At 61.6% G+C, this 12,443-nt stretch overlaps 1 protein-coding gene across 4 annotated transcripts in view; it reads left to right on the top strand.

The window, feature by feature from the left end:
• The window catches only part of MYRF (myelin regulatory factor), a 33,278-nt gene that overhangs the window by 18,265 nt on the left and 2,570 nt on the right, over positions 1 to 12,443 (top strand). Inside the window, exons 8-26 of one of the 4 annotated variants that reach the window (XM_058526705.1) lie at positions 1,162 to 1,357; positions 2,436 to 2,512; positions 2,700 to 2,810; positions 3,226 to 3,316; positions 3,705 to 3,905; positions 4,218 to 4,332; positions 4,891 to 5,000; positions 5,677 to 5,837; positions 5,911 to 5,983; positions 6,271 to 6,359; positions 6,640 to 6,708; positions 7,108 to 7,188; positions 7,355 to 7,440; positions 7,555 to 7,746; positions 7,998 to 8,249; positions 9,854 to 9,941; positions 10,175 to 10,249; positions 10,629 to 10,734; positions 12,228 to 12,302. In XM_058526705.1, coding sequence (XP_058382688.1) covers positions 1,162 to 1,357; positions 2,436 to 2,512; positions 2,700 to 2,810; positions 3,226 to 3,316; positions 3,705 to 3,905; positions 4,218 to 4,332; positions 4,891 to 5,000; positions 5,677 to 5,837; positions 5,911 to 5,983; positions 6,271 to 6,359; positions 6,640 to 6,708; positions 7,108 to 7,188; positions 7,355 to 7,440; positions 7,555 to 7,746; positions 7,998 to 8,249; positions 9,854 to 9,941; positions 10,175 to 10,249; positions 10,629 to 10,734; positions 12,228 to 12,302 — 2,248 coding nt within the window. Of the gene's footprint in view, positions 1 to 1,161; positions 1,358 to 2,435; positions 2,513 to 2,699; positions 2,811 to 3,225; positions 3,317 to 3,704; positions 3,906 to 4,217; positions 4,333 to 4,890; positions 5,001 to 5,676; positions 5,838 to 5,910; positions 5,984 to 6,270; positions 6,360 to 6,639; positions 6,709 to 7,107; positions 7,189 to 7,351; positions 7,441 to 7,554; positions 7,747 to 7,997; positions 8,250 to 9,838; positions 9,942 to 10,174; positions 10,250 to 10,628; positions 12,303 to 12,443 lie in introns of those variants that run through there. The other 3 variants (XM_058526706.1, XM_058526704.1, XM_058526703.1) reach the window with 3 other exon arrangements.

The following is a 12,443-nucleotide window of genomic DNA, read 5'->3' as shown; positions in this document are numbered from 1 at the left end:
ACCTTGGACATTGCCAGGCCTGGGCAGGGTGGCTGGGCTGGGGCCCTCTCATGGCTGAGACCAGCCTCCCGGAGTTGGGCACCCCAGGCTCTGTGGGATTCTTAGCCAGAAGCCCTCAGGGCTGGGGGGTCTAGCTGCTGTGGTAGCTGAAGGGTCCCTTGAGGCCCTGCCAGGGCTTGGGGGGAGGTCTTTGGGGATCCAGCCCCTATGGCCTGGTGAGAACCCCCACTCTTACTCCTACACTTCTTGGGCCAGCCCTGCCACCCCAGGCCCCAAGGCCAGGAAGCTGGCAGCTGAGGCCCCCAGTGTGGCCCAGGTTCTTCCTGGGTGTTCCCCTGGGGCAGGCAGGTGGGTGGAACCCCGAGAGCGAGAAGTGGTGAGCCCCAGGCCTTCCTGGAGACAATAGCCAGGCCGAAAAGCCTCTCCTCACAAGTTTGGAAACATTGTCCCTGCCCAGCGGAGACACTCCTCGTGCCTGGAGACCTGGGTGAGGGCGGGCCAACAGTTGCCCCCTTTCCTGCCACCTGGAGGTCCCCCAAAGGGTCCAGACTTGGAACACTTTCCCAGCAACAGATGGGTAAACTGAGGCCGAGTCCAGGCTGCCTAGAGTGCCCCTCTCCCAACCCGGGCAGACGGAGGAGTCAGAATGAAGACGTCTAGGGGCTTGAGCAAGCTGGTGGGCAGGGGCTGGGCCAGTGCAGAGCCGGCGCCTGGTTCCACCGTTTCCATAGCAACCAGCTGTCAGGCGCAGTGAGGCTCCGCAGACGCATCCCCTCTCACCCCATCTCCCGTGAGGGAGGGGGCTTCAGGCTGTGTTCTGGGATGGAGTCAAGTGTGGTGAGGGGCCATCAAGCCTTCCCCTCAGGAGTTCCCTCCCATCTGGTGGGCCTCAAGGGTTCTGCTCTGCCTCCCCCATCACCAGGGCGGGGTGGTCTCAGGCATGTAGAGGAAAGAATATTGACTGAGGAGTTGGCCACCCTGAGCTCAAATCCTTCTGGGGACTCAGTTTCCATTTCTGAGAAGTGGAGGCAGCCCCATGAGTGGTTTGAGGATCTGGGGGTCCTGGATAGGAAATTGCTTTGGAATGCGGGCATAAAGGAGGGACCGACATTCCGGGCCCCGCTTGGGGGGCTTCGAGTGAACGCCCTCCCCTGCCCCCAGGCCCATGCTCACCTACCGCGTGGACGCCGACAAGGGCTTCAACTTTTCGGTGGGCGATGACGCCTTCGTGTGCCAGAAGAAGAACCACTTCCAGGTGACCGTGTACATTGGCATGCTGGGCGAGCCCAAGTACGTCAAGACCCCCGAAGGCCTCAAGCCCCTTGACTGCTTCTACCTGAAGCTGCACGGAGTGAAGGCAGGTTTGGGGGCTCGGCAGGGAGGGCTGGGCAGGAGGGCCAGGAAGGCTTGGGGGAGCTCCACATCCCAGAATGAACTCCCTGTGAGCTTGCCCCCGCTCTGGGCTCCCCTCTCAGGGAATGGGGCTCCAGGGCCCTGGTTACCCAAGCCATAAATCCAGGGGCCTGCTTGCCCTCACCTCATCGTGCACCGGGCCCTGCTATTCCCCGCGGAACATCCCTCCACCTGGTCTACCCCTCTCCTCCCCTCTGCCTCTGACTGGACCAGGCCAACCCCCCTCCTCGTCTGAATGCCTACAGCAGCTTCCACTCGAGCTCCCGACTCATGCTCCACCTGAGACACGGTGGGCACAACACTCGCCATTCTTCCAAGGCCCCCGGTGCCCTCCTGGCAAAGCCCCCAAAGGCCTTCGGGATCCAGCCCTTGACACCAGCCCTGCCATTTGCTAGGCCCCAGATACAGCCCCTGCCTTCCCTCTGGCGGCTCCCTTTCTCCGGGATGTCCTCTGAACACCCATGCCCTCCCTCCTCTCCTGGCTGACTGCTCCTTAACCTTCACTCCCCTGTGGCCCCCCCCCCCAGCACAACCACAGTGGCCGTTGATTTTGAGACCATGAGCTCCCCTGGGGGCATGGCCGGATGTGTCTTCTTAATTGTGTGAGGGTCCTGGCGCCTCGGCATGGCGGCTCAGCCAGTGCTGGTGGAGGGGTTGAGGGGGTGTGGGTGTTGGAGAAGGTCTGGGGAGTGAGTGGGTTTGGGTGTGAGGGAGTGTTTATGGAGGCCGGTTTGGGGTGTGTGCTTGGAGTTGGGGGAGTGTGGGTGTGGATGTGGGGGCTGTGAGGGTGACTGTGGAGTGTGTGTATGTGTGTGTGGGTGCACGCGGCGGGGGGGCGATGTGGGTGTGCAGCTACATATGAGAAGGCACCTGAGTTTGTGAGCAAAGAGGCTGAGGGGAGGGTGGTGCCCCCCTTTCCTCATGAGCTCCAGCTGGGCCAGGCCTGGGCTGAGGCTGAAGGGGGGCAGGACCAGGTGGGGAGCTGGGGTCCTGAGGTGCCACTGGGCTCTGCTGCTCCCCAGCTGGAGGCCCTGAACCAGTCCATCAACATCGAGCAGTCTCAGTCAGACCGGAGCAAGCGCCCCTTCAACCCGGTCACGTGAGTGTCTGACCCCATCGCTAGTGGTTGAGAGGGCTGACCCTGGAGCTGGCTTGGGAGCTGAGGGGGGCCACGCAGATACCCACAGTGCTTACCTGCCACACACTCCTAACCTGGTGCCCCCCTGTGGCCTGGCTCTCCGAAGCCCCCCTCCCTGCCCCCTGAGTACCCTGCCCCTCCTCTGCAGGGTCAATCTGCCCCCCGAGCAGGTCACGAAGGTGACTGTGGGGCGGTTGCACTTCAGCGAGACCACTGCCAACAACATGCGCAAGAAGGGCAAGCCCAACCCTGACCAGAGGTGAGCAGGCTGGACCCTGCCCCTAGGCCCTGCATTTCTGAGGAGGAGGAGCAGGAAGACACCACCCTGTGTAGCACAGAGTCCCGTGGACTGACCCATTTTGCAGATGAGGGACCTGAGACTCAGAGCCCTTAATTGACTTGAGGATGGGAGAGCAGAAGCCTGGCTACTGGATTAAGGACCAGCTCTGTGGCTTCCTAGCTGTGGGCCCTGGGGAATTTCTGCCCCCTAGTGGAGACTCAGGTTCCTCCTCTATAGGATGAGCTGTTAATGCCCATTTCCTGGGGGTGCTGGGAGCCTGGGAGAGATGACTGAGTGGGCCGTTTCGTGCAGTGTCCATCCGGTAAGGGTGGCCGGGGGGCAGGGGCAGGTGGTGCAGGACCCTGGGTGCCTCTAAGACCCCCGTGTGCCCCAGGTACTTCATGCTGGTGGTGGCCCTCCAGGCGCATGCGCAGAACCAGAACTACACGCTGGCCGCCCAGATCTCGGAGCGCATCATCGTGCGGGTGAGGGCCACCTCCTCCCGGGGGGTTGAGAGGCCTCCCCAGAGTTAGGAGGAACAGCACCCACGAGAAATACTGGGGTACTGGGGAGTCAGGAGCTGGAGTGCTGATCCTGCTAGGCGCTGGCTGTGTGGCCTTGGGCAAGACTCCCACCCTTCCTGGGCTGCAGTGTTTCCGTCACAGAAAAGCATGGAGGTGGACAAGACCTGGTAGCCTTCTGAGATCCCACAAGTGACTGACAGTTGCCACAATGGGAGGGACAGTTTAAGTTGGGCATGTTGGGGTGAGGATCCCTGGCTGGAGCTGGAGGGGTAGCTGCGGGGTTTCCCCCTTTCCCAGGGCGCCGCAGGCCCCCATCCCTCAGGACTGATCCAAGCCCAACTCGCGCTAGGCATCCAACCCGGGCCAGTTTGAGAGTGACAGCGACGTGCTGTGGCAGCGGGCGCAAGTGCCCGACACCGTCTTCCACCATGGCCGTGTGGGCATCAACACGGACCGGCCCGACGAGGCGCTGGTCGTGCACGGCAACGTCAAGGTCATGGGCTCGCTCATGCACCCCTCAGACCTGCGAGCCAAGGAGCACGTGCAGGAGGTGGGGGCGGGGCTGTGGGCGAGGGGCGGGGCTGTGGGCGGGGCGAGCCACGGTACAAGCGGGAGGGGCTGGGGTCAGGGTTCGGCTGCGAGGGGCGGGGTTGCTTGCGTGGGCGGGGCTCGTGGATGGGGCGGGGCTGCAGGGGAAGGAGGAGGGGAAGGCAGGCCCTGGATCTCTGCATCACGAGACCCAGGTCGCAGGGTCTCCCCTCCACACTACAGCCTCGGGGCTGCCGCCCTCCAGGGCTCCGGGGCCCGCTCTGGACGGGCCCAGGAGGGGAGGGATTCAGTCTCGGCCTTGGCTCCCGCGCAGGTGGACACCACCGAGCAGCTGAAGAGGATCTCGCGCATGCGACTGGTGCACTACAGATACAAGCCGGAGTTTGCCGCCAGCGCCGGCATCGAGGCGACCGCGGCGCCAGAGACGGGTAGGGACCGGCCTGCGCAGATGGCGCTGGGGTCCAGGAACCCGGTAACCTCGGCCCTCAGGAACCCCGCCCCTGTCCTCTGGCAGTTCTGTCTCCCTGTCCTCTGGAAACCCTACTCCCAGGAGACCCTCCCCTTGACTCCTGGAACTGCGTCCCCGGGAATCCCGCCCTCTAGAAGTCCCGCCCCTCAGCCCCTGGGAAATCGCGCCTTCCCAGGTCCCGGGCACCTTGCCCCTTGACGCTGGAAGTCCGGGAATCGTGGTCCTGGCATCCTCACCCTTTGGCGCCCTAGATGAATCCTGCCTTCGTTCTCCTGGATCCCTTACGCCGAGGAATCCACCTCTCCCCTCAGCCCGGGGAACCCGTACCTTGACCCCTGGAACCGCGACCCTGTGAACACTTCCATGGGACATGGAAGCCCCCTGCTTCAAGGCTCCTTGGAACCCAAATCTCTAGCCCCCAGAACTGCGACCTCTCCAATCCCTGCTCCCTCCTTACATTAGGGTGTTGTGGGTGGTCACCCCCCCCCACACACACACTTGGCTTGTCCTTCCCCAGGTGTCATTGCCCAGGAGGTGAAGGAGATCCTGCCTGAGGCTGTGAAGGACACTGGAGACGTGGTCTTTGCCAATGGGAAAACCATAGAGAACTTCCTGGTGGTGAACAAGGTCTGCAGGGTGGAGGAACTGGAAGGGGCCCAAGGGGCAGGGGGTGCCAGCTAGAGGGCATTCACCTCCTCCATAGAGACCGTGGGGGTGGGGCACTGAAGTGCAGAAGCAGGAGCAGCCCAGTCCTCTCTCATGCTGCCTCCCTAGGGAAGGGGGAGAGCATTCAGGGGCGAGCTGGGCACTGAAACTCTATGGCTGTGTGATCAAGGGCAACAGCAGCCTCGCTGAGGGTCATTTTCCTTCTCTGCAAAGGGAGGGGAATAACAGTAACCACCAAGACCTTTTCATGTGGTTACTGCACAGCTTACATGTGTGGTTTATTGTGAGGATGATGTTTGTAACTTACCTGGCAGGAGGCTGGGCACCAAGGAGCATCTAGTATGTTTTGGCCTCTGCTGAAGAGTAAAGTGCTGAAGTCTGAGACTCCATGTTCATCAGAGGGGGGAGATGGGGGGCGCTGTTCAGGCAGGCCGGATGGCCCGAGCAAAGGTGCAGAGGTGGGGATGCCGTTTGGAGGCAGGCACAGGGAGCCGTGGTAGCTGAGGCTGGACTGCAGGAAAGGCTGGCCTGAGTAGGGAAGCTTCGAGGGGCTCCTCTCCTGCTCCCCCACGGGCCTGTAGCCTGGGGCTCCCAGAGGCTGACTGTGCCCTCGACACTGGCCCATGGGCCGCGGCAGGAGCGCATCTTCATGGAGAACGTGGGTGCTGTGAAGGAGCTGTGCAAGCTGACCGACAACCTGGAGACGCGCATTGACGAGCTGGAGCGCTGGAGCCACAAGCTAGCCAAACTGCGGCGACTCGACAGCCTCAAGTCCACTGGCAGCTCGGGCGCCTTCAGGTGGGGGCGCGGGGCTGGGGAGGGCAAGACCCCCTTCCCAGAGGCACCTCTGACCCTGGCTCTCTTGCTGTAGCCATGCAGGGAGCCAGTTCAGCCGAGCAGGCAGCGTCCCTCACAAGAAGAGGCCCCCCAAGGTGGCCAGCAAGGTGAGGGTGGGCAGGGATGGAGGGCAGGTAGACCAGGGGCTCCCTCATCCCCCATAGTCTTCCCTTCCAGCTTGCATCTCTCCAGGCTCACTGACTCCAAGCGCTTCCCCTCCCCTCATGACCCTTTGGCCCTGCCAGCCCCCAGTTTCTCCTTCTCGCCCTCTGCCCCACCAAGGGAGTGAGTAGACCTTGGCGTCCCCAATCCAGCAGAGCCCGCAGTGGATAGACCATGGGCTCCCTAAGTCTGGACTTTTTCTGCTTCTTCCCCTTTTCCTCTTGGTCCTCAGTCATCGTCTGTGGTCCCAGACCAAGCCTGCATCAGCCAGCGCTTCCTGCAGGGAACCATCATTGCCCTGGTGGTGGTCATGGCCTTCAGGTGACTTGTCCCCCAGGCTCTGGGGGTGGCTGGCTGGGGGAGTCGAGCTGCCACAGGCCCAGGCCTGGGGGAGAGGAAGATGTGACCTGGGAGACCAAGTGGCTGAGGTCTTGGGGAAGGAGTGGGCTGTCTCGTTCTGTCTTGTCCCTCTGGGGCTGGGGAGACCGGTTTACACCTGGGAGCCCAGCCCCTGGGGCCAAGGACCACAGGCCCTGCCCTAGAGAATGGGCGCTGGACGGTGGCTCCAGCTCTAACCGTGGCCCTTTGCTGTGGCTCCCAGCGTGGTGTCCATGTCTACACTGTACGTGCTGAGCCTGCGCACCGAGGAGGACCTGGTGGAAACTGATGGGTACGTCTGGGCCAGGCGGGGCTTCGGTGGGCCGCCCAGGGCCAGAGGAGCCAAGGAGGCCGTGTCCTCTAAAGGGGTTCCACCTCAGGGTCTCAGCCTGCTGGAGGCTTGCAGGGGTAGGTGGGAGGGCCTCCCTAGAGGGGGCAGCTGTTTCCCAGTCCCTGCTGAAGCCGATGTTGCTCTGTGGCCTACTCAGTGCTCCTCCAGGTAGCTGGGCCTCTGAGAGTCAGGGGGCATCTGAGCGGCCCAGGTTGGAATGGGGTGGGGGGAAGGAGGGCCAGGGTGGGGCCTTGGGCTCTGCCCACTGTCACCCTCAGCTCCTGGGCCATCTCTGACTGTGTCTTCTCTTTCTCTCCTCCCCTGCGCCTTTCTCCCCCTTTCCTCTCTGCTGCCCCTTAGCTCTTTTGCCGTGTCCACTTCCTGTCTTCTGGCCCTGCTCCGGCCCCAGCACCCTGGGGGGAGTGAGGCCATGTGCCCATGGTACGTGTCTGGACCAAGCCCCGTCCTCTGGCCTCTGGCTCCTGCGGCCCTTCTTCCTGCCTGCCCTGTTCACTTCCTCCTGCCCTGCCTGCTTCTCCGGAACTCCCAGGCCTCCCCGCTCAGGCTCTCCCAGCCCCTCTGAGCTCAGCCCACCCTTCCCCAGCAGGTCCAGCCAGAGCTTTGGGACCACTCAGCTCCGACAGTCCCCTGTGACCACCGGGCTGCCAGGCACCCAGCCCTCTTTGCTGCTGGGTGCGTACGTGGGGTGGGTCTGGAGATAAGGGATGGGGGAGAGGTGGCTGTGTTCTGGGTGGGGGTCTCTGCCGCTCCCCTCCGGCTCATACAGCCGCTGGCTTCCTTCCTCAGTTACCACCGGCCTGACCAGCTCGGCCCCAGGTCCAGCCATCCGCACCTTGGACCTGTGCTCCAGCCACCCCTGCCCAGTCATCTGCTGCTCTGCACCCACCTCCAGCCCTACCAGTGACCCTAGTCTTGGCCCCAGCTTTAAACCCGGCCATGGTCTCAGCCCCAGTCCCAGCCCCTCCACCAACCGCTCAGGTATGGCTATCTCAGGGCCATGCTTGGGTTGGGGGCGTTTTGCATGAGTCCAGAGAAAGGCCCCCAAAACTCACTGGTGGGAGGGTCTCCTGGAGCCTAGAATGAGAATCTGGGGAAAGACTGGGGGGGGTTCCCCCTGAGGGGACCAGGAGACAGATGGGGGTCACCCAGAGTCCAGTGAGGCCCTAGAGACAGCCGGGCAGGAGGCAGCCAGTTCCCTCTTCTCAACCTGTCCCTGGTTCTATCCACAGGCCCCAGTCAGATGGCCCTGCTGCCAGTCACCAACATCAGAGCCAAGTCCTGGGGCCTGTCAGCCAATGGCATTGGCCACTTCAAGCATCCAAAGAGCTCGGAGCCTGTGGCCAGCCCTGCAGTCCCTTTCCCTGGGGGGCAGGGTAAAGCCAAGAATGGCCCCAGCCTCGGTCTCCATGGCCGGGCCCGCCGAGGAGCCCCCCAGCCTGGCCTGAGCCCTGCTCAGCCCACTCAGGCCCGGGGCCAGTCAGGTACATGCTCTGCCCCCACCCCTCTCAGCCCAGCCCAGCAAGGCTCACTGGCCAGGGCCCATTTCAGCCCAGTCGTGTGAAGGCCTGGGTGCAGAATCGTGAGTCAACAGACGTTTGCTGAATGTTACTAAGTACCAGGAATCAGGCCAGGAGCCTCATTTCATCCTCACAACACTCCTGCAAGACAGGAGTTGTCCCTATTGTTCAGACGAGGAGACGGAGCCTCAGGTGCAGTGACTTGCCCTGGGTTGTACAACTTGTGAGCAGCAGAGCTGGGATTTGACCCCAAGTCGGCCTGACTCCAGGGCCTGGCTCCTTCTATGTCACCATGCCAGGGCAAGGAGGGTGCTGTACAGGGTCCCCCCCGATTTTTCCAAACCTCAAACCTTTGGTTTTAACAAAGCTAGAGAACGCTTTATTGCAGAGGTTTTCAAACTGGGTTCCTCCGAGGTGCCCCAGGGGCTGCCTTCAACCTGGCAGTTCTGCTCTGGGCATTGGGCCTCCTCGTCAACTTTCATTTGATGGGTTTTGTGGCTTAAAAAAAAAAAAAGCTTTGGAATTGTGGCTTGCTGAGACTGAAGTTCAAAGTGATGGGGGAACCGCACAAGGTGGATGCTCACCAGACAGCTGTTTCCTGGGCCTCTGTTCCATGGCTGGCTCTGTATCGGGCACTGGGGGTGATGAAGACACACATGCGCTGTCCCCAGAGAGCTCACAGACATGAAAACACAGCAGTATGTGAGGCTCCAAGGGGACGCAGGGGTAGGTTGGCACCTGGGGGGGGCACTCAGTCGAAGCTGGGGTGGGGAGGTGATCAAGGAAGGATTAGGAAAGTGACACTGGAGTTGAGTCTCTGAAGGACAACGGGAGTTTGCCCATAAGTGCGAAGGGCACTTTCCATCTTGTCTGTATCTGATGCCTGTCCATGGCCCCGTGGGGCACTGTGGGTCCTGCTGGGGTCCTTGGGTGCCTCACAGAGCTGAAGGGGTACCAGGTCCAGCAGGTGTTCAGTGGCTAGTGACCCCAGCTTCCCCTTCCTGGGTGGGATGGTCAGGCAGCGGCAAGCCTGTAGGTGAACTGAGATGAACAAGAAAGCCTTGTTTCCCCCACCCTGTGTCCCACCCAGCCAGCCAGTCTGTGGTGGGTGGGTTCAGACAAGGCCACAAGCAGTGGTGTGTTGGCTTTCGAGGGGAGGAGCCCTGATTTGAGTGTGTGAATACTCCCACCATGGCTGATTTCAAGCTACCAAGTTGACATCACTGAGCCCAAAGCTGGGAAGAGATGTGTGCGATCAGGAACGGGCCTGAAGAGCGGGCTCCTCTACAGCCCTGGCGAGGGATATGGAAGACCCATCCCTGCTCCTGGGTGTTCTGGTTCGGTCAAGGAGGCAGCCCTCAGGCGCATGGGAACTGGCTAGTCCTAGGGCTGCTGGGGAAGAGGGTGGTGTGACCCCAGCCATTATGGGGGTCTGAAAAGAATAACCTGAAACTTCTTCATACTAAGGTGTGAGTGATCCGAGTCTGCCAAGGAAAGGCTTGGCTGCTTCTCATTTGTGTCCTGCCTTGTTACCCTCCTCCCTGCCCCAACAGCCTCTCTCCTTGCAGACCAAGTGCCCTCGCTGACCTCCATCCAGGTGCTGGAGAATTCGATGCCCATCACCTCCCAGTACTGTGCTCCAGGGGACTCCTGCAGGTGGGCTTGGCTCCCTCCCTTCACCCCGACGACAGGTTCCCTTAGGTGACATGAGCTCAGGCAGTACAGGTGTCCAGATCTTGTCCTCCTCAGGGAGGAGCTTCCTCCCACCAGGTGGGGCAGCCCCTTTCTAGGTCCTTGAAGGGCTCCAGTATAGACTGGGGCCTGAGGAGTCGATGTGGGGGGCTTCAGCAGGGTGGCCTTGGGCTAAGGAGCCCGCATTGCCCTTTCAGGCCTGGGAACTTCACCTACCACATCCCCGTCAGCAGCAGCACCCCGCTGCACCTCAGCCTGACCCTGCAGATGAAGTGAGTGCTGCCCCGGTGTGCAGGAGTGGAGGGATGCAGTGGTCCCAGGCAACTTGGGGACGGGGGCTGAGGAGGGATGCTAACTTTATCGCCCGCTCCGTGCTTCACTGGCTGTGTGACCCTGGCAGTCTCTGGGCTTCAGCTCCTCCTGTGACATGGGCTGTAGCCTCCCAGGGGTGTGAAGACTGTGTGGGATGGTAGATGGGGAAGGGCTGGTAGCCATCTGGGACCCTGACTCTTTCGCATCATTTTCAGGCTGTGTGGGGAGTCGGTGGCTTGTTTCAGCGGGGCAGGGGAGGTGGAGTGGAGGGCTGGCTGGGAGGGGGCTGGTGCTGAGGACCTCGGAACCCCACCTCCCTGCTGACTGGCCTTCCCCCAGCTCCTCGTCTCCCGTGTCCGTGGTGCTGTGCCGCCTCATGTCAGAGGAGGAGCCATGTGAGGAGGGAGGCTCTCCGCAGAGCCTCCATACCCACCAGGACACCCAGGTAGGGGGCAACTGGGAAGCTGTGGGCCAGCCAGGCCCCAGAGCTTCCTCTCCCCTGGCACAGCTGGGCCCCCAAATGGGTGAGGAGAGGGAGCCCAGAGTCAGAGTGAAGGCACCTCCACAAGGGACACTTCAGGGCCTGGGCCTCTGCGCCCCGGGGAGGGAGGCATGCGTGTACCTCACTGCTGAGGATCTCTGGTCCTGTCCCTGCTCTGTCCTGTCCCCGGCACTGCCTTGACAGAGCCCCAGGGAAGAAAGCAGCTCCATGAGGACTAACCTGGCATGACTGCAGTGGTGGGGACAGGGAGGGTGTCTCTGGTGTCCATGGCAGGGACAGCTAACCTGGTCTGGTCTCAGGGTCAGGACAGCCACCCAAAAAAGCCATGTTTAGTTAACATGAGACTTCAAGGATGATTTGGGGTCAGCTGGGGAGAGAAAAGAAGACACTGCCCCAGAATAGCACGTGCAGAGATCTGGAGGCCAGGGAGAGCGTGGCCTGCTGGCAGGGCTGAGTCAGGGGAGACAGGAAAGACCCCCGGACCTCAGGCTCCGGCTGGGGAAGCAGCATGGTTCGAGCTGCGATTTTGGAAGATTCCTTGGCCTACATGTAGAGGGCTACCTCCTGCTCTGGGACCCAAACGGCTGGGTCCCTGTTACTGTCCAGCTCCTCACTGGCCATGCGACCCAAAGGTGGGACTCTCAGCACAAGTTAAGGGAATTTCTTCTCATCCATTCATGTGTTTATTCAACAAATATCTATTGGGGCCCCTCTGTCCCGGGCCCACTGCTGGGACCAGCTGTGGGGAGACAGAGGTGGGGTACACACAGGCCTTGCCTTCCCCTTCTAAGAAAACACTCTCTAGCTGGGGAGAAAAGATGTGCAGAGAGTAACCTGAGTAGAGGATGGAGTGAGTGACTCCTCAAAAGGGGCAGGCCCCACAGCCCCTCAGAGGAGAGGGCACCCGAGTGGAGGGAGAGCCTGGCCGGATGCTCCGTAGACAGGGAGCTGAGGCCTGAACCACACAGTACGGAGGTGAAGACAAAGCCTCAGGTAGGAGATGGGCCAGCCGCCACACTACCCTGCAAGGGCGAGAGCCTGACAGACCTGAGTGTGAATCCAGCTCTGTCGCACGCCCACCATGTGATGTTAGGCAAGTAACTCAGTTCCCTCATCTAGAAGCAGCATCGCCTTATTGGGCTGTGGTGAGGATGGGGTTAATGAAATACTTGGATGTGCCTGGAGTATAATGGGTACAAGGGAAGGGAGGCAGGAGCCAGGGGACATGGCTGTGGACTTGTAGGTACCTGGCACAGAGTCTGCCTAGAGGGTGGCTGCCATTGCTCCCCAAAGCAGAACGTGCTCCCTCTGACCTCTCTGCTTTTACCTTCATAAAACTTGCCACAGAGCCCAGGGCTGCAAGGCCATGGCGAGAGGGATGCTGGTTGGGACGGTGGTAGGGGCTGTCCTGACCCCTCTCTCCCTTCTCTCTCCAGGGCACTTCCCACCAGTGGCCAGTAACCATCCTGTCCTTCCGTGAATTCACCTACCACTTCCGGGTGGCACTGCCGGTGAGCTCGGACACCCCACCTGTCCCTAGAGGTCCAGGCACCTGTATCTCAGGGTGGGGCTTGGGGGAGGGATGGGAGGGTTTGCAGAGCACATGGCAGGACTTGGGGCACCCCCAGAGCTGCCTCACCCCTTCCCACTGC

The sequence above is a fragment of the Diceros bicornis genome, chromosome 31 (genome assembly GCF_020826845.1).
Source record: "Diceros bicornis minor isolate mBicDic1 chromosome 31, mDicBic1.mat.cur, whole genome shotgun sequence".
NCBI lineage: Eukaryota > Metazoa > Chordata > Mammalia > Perissodactyla > Rhinocerotidae > Diceros > Diceros bicornis.
The sequence above is the reverse complement of the archived record's forward strand: the minus strand, read 5'-3'. Positions and strand labels throughout refer to the sequence as shown.